Here is a 10,585-nt window from a genome sequence, read left to right as displayed (position 1 = left end):
TAAAGTTACGTTTTATTAGTTTGGGCATTTTTAATGCATTAATTGCAATTATTTACATTTTTTATTGTTTAGATTTTCTATGTTAAAAATGAGAACATATTTTTATTTTTTAAATTTGAATATTTTATATTCTTAAAAAATTGTATTCAACTGCTGTTTACAATTTTTTTGTCTAAAAGTGGAACTTGAATTTTTGATCACTTTCACAGCCAGAGTGTAGTAGAAATATTACCATTGCAGGCTGGGAGGCCTTTGCAAGGTCTTTAGAAGGTCTCTAGCTGCCATAAGGACCGGACAGCACCTCCCAATTATGTCAAACCATTTAAATGTCATGGTCAACACTGACCAAGGTATCTATAGAGATACATAGATTGGATCAGAGTTATTCTCAATCCTGACCATTCCAGCCAGGGGTCAGCTGTGCTTTACAGCCGGTACCTAATGTATATGGAGCCAGTTCAACTCCTAAGCCTGCTCCATATGAAGGAGTTGACCGAGGTGAAAGATCGGTTATGTTCCTATCCACCAGGAAAGTTAGAGGAGTAGCGGGCAGGTTAGTCTCTGTCTGGGATATGCAGTGTATTTATCATCACCCGATAACAAGCAAAATGGCCAGTATGGCCGTATCAGCAATTTTACAGTCCACTACAGTTTTTAATTCCTCGAAACCAGATGTCTTTAACATTGATGCCGTTAACCCGCTGTGTGACAGTTTGTAAGACATAAACTACTTACAGCATTTTTGAAGTCCTTAGCTGTGATAACCCACAAGTTAGGAAACCATGACATCCTTAGCTGTCTGCATAGACCACGGAGTTAAAGTCCAACAGAGTTTCCCCCTAGAGACGTGCAACTTTTATGTCTTTCTCTCACCTCCTTATTTTATGTACTGCTGTTCTAGTCCGTACGATGGGGATTCGTGATTATTATTTTCTTGGAGACAGGGAGACGAAAAAAGTGCAATACAGATGTGTTTTTTTTTTTCTGACAACATTCACTGTGCAGGATAAGTAATGCATTACTTTAATAGATTGGACGTTTACGGACGCAACTAACTATACAAAATATGTTTTGGCTATTTTATTTTTTTTTTGTTATAAATATGGGAAAAGTTTTATTACCTTTTATTTTTTTAACAATTAATTAAATTTTTTTTTTCAAATTCTCTCTAGCACTTTTTCAGTCCCCATAGGGACTGAAAAAGTATACTGCAGGATTGCAAGCTTAAGGGGACTTAAGCTTGTGATCTTGCAGTATAACATTACACCATAGTATTCCATATTCTGCAATCTGAAAGGCTGTTTATCAAGCCACAACACAGGCATGGCTTGATAGGCAATCCATAGAGGCAGCCCTGGGGGCCTTCAGAAGGCCCCCGGCTGCCATGGTGACGAACAGCACACAGCGATCTCATCACCATGTGAGACCCCTGAACTCCAATTGGGGCATTTAGATGCTACAATTAGAATTAATCCTGCAACATTTAAAAGGTTAACTGTCGCGATCAGTATGAATACCGATAGTTGCAGTTGTGGACAGGTATCGGCTTTCAAAGACAGCCAGCCATCTTATTGTGTGCAGTGGGATTGACTCGTGATCCCGCTGCATACAAACCCTAAACTTCCATGATGTAAATGTATGTTCTGGAAGATTAAGGGATTAATTCATTCAGGCCGGGCACAGGCCAATTACAGAACGTCTATGCTGAGTGTGGCTGCTGCTAGTTGCTTATAGGCAACAATCCTCACCTCACTCACCCATAGGGCGTTTGGACAAGTCACCCGTTAGGTCCTGTCTGCAGTTTTCTAGTGTGCAAGAGACACTCCTGCAGCACTTTTAGCAAATCACAGTGTTTCTCACTCACTGACCAACCAGTGAAGCAAACAGGAAATTAAGTGCCAGACCATTCACACTCTGGAACCTCTGTTCTCATAGTCCTCCAAACACGGTGTTATTTAAAGACACATAAGAGATTATACGAAACTCCATGGGACACCCCCTTACACATTCAAGTACACTGGATGTTGCAAAGGCGTTAAAAGGGAACCCGTGAGAAGGAGAGAAGTTCCAAAACCATTACCATACTGTATCCAAGATGGTAATAGTTGGACAATAATGCCTTTGCCTATTCCGACCAATACAGCATAGGGGCTTAAATGTATAAGCGTGAATTACGGCCTGATAATCATGGCCGTATAACGGGACAAAAAACAAAACCACTTATCTCATTAGGAGTTCAGTGGTTTCATTTTAACTGCTGGGATTTCTTGGCTGTGAATACTATAGCTGAGAAAAGATAGGATCTGCCCTATCTTTCCCATACGTAGTGAACACATTGTGCAGGAAAAATCGGGCAGACGCTATCTACTCACCTCTTCATCATCACAGGTCCTTCATCCTGAGTGCTGTGCTGCTTGTCATCCCTGTTGTATGGGATAAAGAATGTATGTAACAGAGCTGTATGTGATTTACATGAAGCAGAGCTGTGTGTGTGTGTGTGACGTCAATGTTGCACAGCTGTGTGGCGTGCTGCACCACCAGAAACACTGGCACTATAAGTTCCTAATAATTACTAGTCAAAATACTAATGACCACCTGTCTGTGAGTGAGTGATTGAGTTACATGCAGAGCCTGACACCAGTCATCTGCTTACAGAACCTGTGATGATGTCACTGTTATGTAAACAGTCAACAGGTTAGTGGTGGTTTGAGGACCTACATTTTCCTAACAGATTCCTTTTATGTTTTTTACAGCCACCTTAATAAAACGCAATATATGTCATATCAAATGGTAAAATTATTTGTATGACTGAGAATAGAAACAGATTTTATTTGGTTTAGAAAATGCCTCAACTATAAATGGATGGAAATATTTCAGAATGTTGAAGGATACATTATTTTATCACATATAGTGGACATCTTGGATGCACACATTTGTTACACATATCTACAGTATGCAATTGAAAATGTCATTAAATGTTTCATGCATATGCCATACAATGATTATAGAACATGAGTAGAACATGGGAATCTGTTGCCTCTCATATGTTATGTGTAATGGAATCACATTCACAGGTCTGCGATTGGAACAGAACCATATTATAACAATATCACTGATTTCATCCTGATTGGATTTCCAACCTCTCCAGTGCTCCAGTTTGTACTTTTTAGTGTCTTCCTTATAATTTATATTCTAACTGTAATAGAAAATGTGTCCATCATTGTAACCATCACCGTTAATTCAAAGCTGCACAAACCCATGTATTTCCTTCTCTGCAGTTTATCTCTATTGGAAGCCTTGTACATTACAGTAACTCAACCCACTCTACTCAACAGTTTCTTAACTAATGTCAATAAGATCCCTTTAGTAGCTTGTATCGCTCAATTGTACACCTTTATTTCCTTGGCTTGCACTGAATCTGCTCTCTTGGGTGTCATGGCATTCGACAGGTATGTAGCAATATGTCTACCTTTGCGGTACACGGTTATTATGAACAACTATGTTTGCTTGCAGTTAGTTATTTGTTCCTGGGTGACAGGGTTTTCCATTTCCGCAGTGAAAACCATCTATATTTGTAGATTACACTTCTGTGGGCCCAACATTATCAACCATTTCTTTTGTGACATTTCTCCTTTACTAAACTTGGCTTGTGGAGACATAACTTTCATAGAGCTGATGGATTTCATCTTAGCCATGGTTATTATCCTAATTCCTGTCGTAGTGATAATTGTCACCTATATTTGTATAATCAGGGCAGTTCTAAATATGGCAAACAAACAAGGACGTCAAAAAGCCTTCTCTACCTGTGCTTCTCATTTAATTGTAGTCATTATATTTTATACAACAACATTGTTCATCTATGCCAGACCAAGAAAAGCTGACTTATTGGATAGAAATAAATTAGTTACTATTTCATACACAGTTTTGACTCCACTTCTAAACCCGGTGATTTACTGTCTGAGAAATCGTGAAGTTCAACAAGCACTAAAGAAATTATTGACTCCTTCTTCAGGCTGATTGCTGAAATTCACAATACCTTTCTAGGTATCGCAGAAGGACAACTTCACCTTTATTGTTGTTGTTTATTCGATCAGTCGCTTTCCACTCTTTGTGACCTCGTGGACCAGCCCACGTCAGAGCTTCCTGTCAGCTGTCGCCGCCCCTAACTCCACCTAGGTCCAGACCATCACCTGAAGTATATCATCCATCCATCTTGCCCTTGGTCGGCCTCTCTTCTTTCTGCCTTCCACTTTCCCTAACAACCTTTATTGTTACTTTTCTAAAATCACCATAAACATAAATTAGAATAATATATAAATTGAAAAGTCAATCACTATAGAAGCAGGCACCCAATTATGTGTTAGGGATGGTACTGCAAGGTTGGCAACTGAAAACTACTAAAGTTTTCTGCATTAAAAAAACAATCACTCTAGAGGAAGACAGCCAAACATGCATCAGGGACAGGGTTCATGGAATGACAATACCTCTCAGATCAAGAAAAGATCATATCCACCGAGGACATAAACTTCACTTGACACACATGTTGTTAACACAAATGAAGTAGGGAAGATCATGTCTCTCCTTGGACATATATATGTGTGCCAAATGAAACATGCCCCATGCCAATATTTTTAGTGATAACAATTTATTTATTTATAAGCATAACCATAACAAACATAATCATACCGCATAATCCTAAACCGGAAACTACTGGGCAATATTGAGAAGGCTTCTTTGCTGAACCGATCTCTCCACATTAATTCTGCGAGACATGTTGGAAGCAAATCACAAAGAACACCTCTTTTCGTCTTCATTGGGGCCTTACCTTTATTCCAGTAAGGCTCTATAAGTTGCATGTGGGCACCATGTGGAAAACCAAGATTTTAAATCCCTGTGATTGATACTTTCATGACTTAAATTCAGTGCCGGTTCAATATTTTTGTAGGCAGCCCAGGAATCACTGTGCACTGTCGAATCTGAGTGCAGCACATGTCAAATAATAGGAAGAAAGTTATAACAAGAATGTCTTTTGTTGCCCATAGCAACCAATCAGAGTGCAGATTTCATTTTTCCAGAGCCGAGCTGTGATTGGTTGCCTTGAGCAACAAAGGACACTCTTACTATAAGACAGCTTGATAGACCTTCCCCAATATCACTGATGAAGCAGGGGGACAGAATCTTGACTTCATCCTACCTCTCTATAAATTGTGATTTCTTAAATCAGTCACTAATTGGGAAAAATCCTCTAAAATATAATAATTCTATTTTTAAGCATTAAAAATAAGAGGTGAATTAAGAGGTAGATTCATGCTTAATAATTAAATTTTTAACCCCATTAGTGACAGCTCCATTACCTTTTTACGTCCTAGCTAAGTGGGCTTTAATCCTCAGGGACATAAAAACATGTTTCCTCTGATGATTAAAGCCATGTGGGCTGAGGACATGACAGCTTCATGCTGTTGGCTCCCGGAGTAGCCGACAACATGGAGCTGTCATGGGGGGCCGCGGGAAGCCCCACCCATCATGTGATCGGCGCTATCCAATGGATAGCACTGATCACATTTAAGTAAATAAAAAGTGAAAAAAAGTCCATGAGGGATGCTGAAACTACTTACACCCGCCCTCCACGATATCCCACAAAAATCTGGTCTGGAAAGGACCTTTAGCAGTCTTCTGCGCATGCACACCAAAGAAAAAACGGTGATGCATGCGCAGAAGGCCAGATCGTCGCGAGTCACTTTAAATATTCTGGCTCCCGGCTAGTCAGGGAAGCAGGAGATGTCACTGAGGAACGCAGAGACTGGTCCCCGAGACCGAAATTGCCGCTATCCAATGGATAACGGCGATCATGGAAAAATTTAAAAAAGTTAAATAAAGCTTAATCACAGGCAGCTCTCCCCAAATGCATGACAGGTGAGAGCTGCCTGTGATTGGCTGAGTACCTCAGCCAATCACATTCAGCTCTTTCAGCAGGCGGGGATTTAAAATCCCCGCCTGCTGATAGATCAGCACCACAGTGCAGGGGACAGCAGGAGAAGACGCGGCTGTGCCCTGGGAGCTGAAGGGCGGTGAGTATCTATTTTGTTTTTTTTTAAAAACCACTTTTACTTGATTTTCAGGGAAGGGCTTATATTCAAAGCCCTTCCCTGAAATCAGTTGCTGGCAGCAGAATTCTCTAACGCAGCTGACATGTGTGACAGCTGTGGTAGAGAATTAAAGAATTCCTCTGCTGCATCTGCCACTGATGTGGCAGATGTAGCAGCAGGAAATTTTTTTAACTAGCGGGGATGAAAGAAATATCTGCCATATGCAGATGTATTCTTCATCCCCGCGGGGGACACAGCAGCGGCTGACAGGCAAGTATTTTTTTTTTACACTACTTTTAATTGGCTTTTCAGGGAAGGGCTTATGAAGCTCTTCCCTGAAAAGCCATTGACAGCTGCCGGGGCTCAGCGGTGACTTCTGCCACTGTCCCCGACTCTGTAGCGCTGCTGAGCTATCAGCAGCCGGGGATTTAAAATCCCCAACTGCTGGTAGCTCAGCCAATCACAATTAGGGCTACCAGCAAGCGAGGATTTTAAATCCCTGGCTGTTGATAGCTGAGAGCTACAGAGGTGGGGACAACGGCAGAAGGCAACGCTCAGCCCCGGCAGGTGAGTATTTTTTTTTTTACTATTTTAAAAGGCTTTTCAGGGAAGGGCTTAGGAAGCCCTTCCCTGCAAAACCACTGACAGCTGCCGGGGCTCAGCGTCGACTTCTGCCACTGTCCCTGGCTCTGTAATACTGCTGAGCTATCAGCAGCCGTGGGTTTAAAATCCCTGCCTGCTGGTAGCTCTGATTGTGATTGGCTGAAGCACTTCAGCTAATCACAATTGGAGCTACCAGCAGGTGGGGATTTTAAATCCCCGGCTGCTGATAGCTGAGAGCTACAGAGCTGGGGACAGCGGCAGAAGGCGACGCTGAGCACCGGCAGGTGAGTATTTTTTTTAACTATTTTAAAAGGCTTTTCAGGGAATGGCTTATGAAGCCCTTCCCTGCAAAGCCACTGACACCTGCCGGGGCTCAGCAGTGACTTCTGCCACTGTCCCTGGCTCTGTAGCGCTGCTGAGCTATCATCAGCCAGGGATTTAAAATCCCCGCCTGCTGGTAGCTCTGATTGGGATTAGCTGAAGGTCTTAAGCCAATCACAATCAGAGCTACCAGCAGATGGGGATTTTAAATCCCCGGCTGCTAATAGCTGAGAGCTACAGAGACGGGGACAGCGTCAGAAGTCGCGGCTGAGTCCCAGCAGCTGAAGGGAGGTGAGTATTGATTTTTAAAATTTTTTTGCACTATTTTAAATGGCTTTTCAGGGAAGGGTTTATGAAGCAGCAGAAAAAAAAGCTAGTGGGTAGGCACCCTAAGGGTGACTACCCACTACAGTTCTTTATCACTGCGAAATTCGCAGCGTTTTTTTTCTTCTGGGGTCTATGGGACTTGTTAATGTTAAAATCGCATCACACAAAATCGCGATTTCACGGTAAATTGCAATTTTGCTGCAATGCGTTTTTAACATTAGAAAGTCCCATAGACACCTGGAAAAAAAAACACAGCAAATTCGCAAACACTAGTGGGTAGTCACTAGACATGAGCGAGCACACTCGTCCGAGCTTGATGCTCGTTCGAGTATTAGGGTACTCGAGATGCTCGTTACTCGAGACGAACACCACGCGGTACTCGAGTCAATTGCATTTCCGTCCTCGCATGTTTAGCGCCATTTTCTAGCCAATAGACATGCAGGAAGGCATTACCACTTCCTGCTGTGATGTGCCAGCCCTCTCCCCCCCCCACAGTAGTGAGTGGCTGGGCCGATCAGGTGACTGCCGAGTATCTAAACTGGTGCTGCCCGCGGCTCGCCTCAGACGCATGATGGCAAAGGTTAGGGAAAGTGCTGCTGCTTTTACACTGATAGTGTTAGCGTAGGATTCTGTCTTCAAGAATCCCAATGGTCCTTCTTAGGACTACTCTTCATAGTGTGCATTACTGTTGTGGCTGGCTGGGAGCAGTAGTTCACCATTTTTTTTAAGCATCTCGGGCTGTGCAGGACATTTCAGCTATACTGTTCTGTGTGTGCAGTGCATAAGGCAGAGTGTAGGGACACAGCTACTTATATAGGGAAAGTTATACAGTCCTCCTGATCCTCTGTTCAAGAAACCCAACGGTCCTTCTTAGGGCTACATCTGACCGTGTGAATTATAGTTGTGGCTGGCTGGGAGCAGTAGTGCATCAATTTTTGCATTACGCATCTAGGTCTGTTACCAGCCTTTCAGTAATAGCTTTCTCAGGCTGCAGTGCCGTACAACCAGCTCTCACCGTGAAACTGCACTCTAACATTTCCTAGCCTACTGCAAGCGACTTCAGTTATACCATTCTGTGTCTGCAGTGCATTAGACAGAGGTCTCACCGCTAAACAGTACTGTAATATTTCCTGGGCCACTGCAAAGTATTTCAGCTCTGCCACTGCGCAGAGCGTCTCACAATACCCTTTCCTTGGTGGGGTTGAGATAGCCGCAGTTACCAGCACTATCCACTGGCTTTAGAGTCTTCTCCCACTCCATACAGTCTCTCTTATCTACAAGTCTCTGCGAGCGGTAAGTTACCCCTAGGTTTCAGCGCAAAACAGCGGGTTAATTCTTTCAAGTCACAGCATAGAGTCTCTGTACGGTGAATTAAGCCACAGTTGTCAGTGCTGTACAGTGGGGTAATTATTTTGGCCCTGCTCTATTCTTAATCCGCCATGAGGAGTAGGGGTAAGGGTCGAGGACGCGGATGTCCAAGTGAGGGTGTGGGCACAGGCCAAGTTCCTGGGCGTGGTGAATCACAGCCGGCTGCTGAGGGATTAGGAGAGAGGCAAGTTTCTGGGCTGCCCAGCTTCATATCACAATTTACGGATCGCCGTGGTAGACCTTTATTACAAACAAAGCAGTGTGAGCAGGTCCTCTTGTGGATGGCAGAAAACGCGTCCAGCAATGTATCGACCATCCAGTCTTCTACGCAGTCCACTACTTCCGGCCTAGGGACTGCACCTCTGAATCCTCTGGCTGCTGCTCCTCCTTCCTCCCAGCCTCCTCACTCCATGAAAATGACATATGAGCAGGCAGACTCCCAGGAACTGTTCTCGGGTCCCTGCCATGAGTGGGAAAAAACGGTTCCTGTATCACCTGAGGAGTTTGTCGTGACCGATGCCCAACCTTTGGAAAGTTCCCGGAGTCTGCGTGATGAGGCTGGGGACTTCCGGCAACTGTCTCAAGAGCTTTTTGTGGATGAGGATGATGAGACACAGTTGTCTGTCAGTGAGGTAGTAGTAAGGGCAGTAAGTCCGAGGGAGGAGCGCACAGAGGATTTAGAGGAAGAGCAGCTGGACGATGAGGTGACTGACCCCACCTGGTTTGCTAAGCCTACTGAGGACAGGGCTTCATAGCAGGAGGCAAGTGCAGCAGCAAAACAGGTTGGAAGAGCAGTGAAGTGGCCAGGGGTAGAGGCAGGGCCAGGGCGAAGAATCCCCCAACTGTTTCCCAAAGCAACCCCTCGCGGCAAGCCTCCGTGCAGAGGGCTAGGTGTTCAAAGGTGTGGATGTTTTTTAGTGAGAGTGCGGACGACCAACAAACAGTGGTGTACAACCTGTGCCACACCAAGATCAGCCGGGAAGCCACCACTACCAGTCTCGCCACTACCAGCATGCGCAGGCATATGATGGCCAAGCACCCTACAAGGTAGGACGAAGGCCATTCACTGCCTCCAGGTCACACCACTGCCTCTTCCCCTGTGCCCCAACCTGCCACAAAGATCCAATCCCCCTCCCAGGACACAGGCACGAGCGCCGCCGGGCCTGGACCCACACCCTTACCTCCACTTTCCTCCACTCCATCCAGCAATGTCTCTCAGCATAGCATTCAGCTGTCACTAACACAAGCGTTGGAGCGAAAGCGCAAATATGCCGCCACCCATCCGCATGCACGAGCTTTAAACGTGCACATTGCCAAATTAATCAGCCTGGAGATGCTGCTGTACAGGCTTGTGGAAACGGAGGCTTTCAAAAACATGATGGTGGCGGTAGTCCCGCACTACTCGGTCCCCAGTTGCCACTATTTTTCCCGGTGTGCCGTCCCAGCCCTTCACAAGCACGTCTACCGCAACATAAATCGTGCCCTCACCAATGCGGTTACTCAGAAGGTCCATTTAACCATGGAGACGTGGACAACTACTGGCCGGCAGGCCCGCTATATCTACCTGAGGGCACATTGGGTGAACTTGGTGGAGGCTGGGACCGAGTCAGAGCCGGGGACCGCTCACGTCCTACCCACACCCAGAATAGTGGGTCCTACCTTAGTGCTGGTATCTGCGGCATTTTATGCCACCTCCTCCAAACACTCCCCCTCCTCTGCCACCTCTACCTCTCAATTAAGAAGTGTGAGCACGTCGTCAGCAGTCGGTAGCACGCGGCGGGGAAGCGTCAGCAAGCCATGCTGAAAATAATCAGCTTAGGTGACAAGAGGCACACGGCCCCCGGGCTGCTGCTGGGTCTGACAGAGCAGACCGACCTCTA

The 10,585-nt window shown here is 44.9% G+C and overlaps 1 protein-coding gene across 1 annotated transcript; it reads left to right on the top strand.

The window, feature by feature from the left end:
• The first annotated feature begins 617 nt into the window (after positions 1–617).
• On the top strand, positions 618–4,017 carry LOC136628872 (olfactory receptor 6B9-like). Its single transcript, XM_066604966.1, has 2 exons — positions 618–715; positions 3,075–4,017. Exons 1-2 carry the CDS (start codon positions 618–620, stop codon positions 4,015–4,017), a joined length of 1,041 nt encoding a protein of 346 aa, XP_066461063.1.
• The last annotated feature ends 6,568 nt before the right edge of the window (positions 4,018–10,585 follow it).

Source organism: Eleutherodactylus coqui, chromosome 5 (assembly GCF_035609145.1).
Source record: "Eleutherodactylus coqui strain aEleCoq1 chromosome 5, aEleCoq1.hap1, whole genome shotgun sequence".
NCBI classification, from domain to species: Eukaryota; Metazoa; Chordata; class Amphibia; order Anura; family Eleutherodactylidae; genus Eleutherodactylus; species Eleutherodactylus coqui.
Note: the sequence above shows the minus strand (reverse complement) of the source record. Positions and strands in the feature narration are given on the sequence as shown.

Bases quoted from the DNA above. Each gene is read 5' to 3' on its own strand.
- LOC136628872 (XM_066604966.1), top strand. From the start codon at position 618: ATGGCCGTATCAGCAATTTTACAGTCCACTACAGTTTTTAATTCCTCG. The intron at 716-3,074 runs GTAAGACATAAA...TCACATTCACAG, and splicing joins AACCCGCTGTGTGACAGTTT to GTCTGCGATTGGAACAGAAC.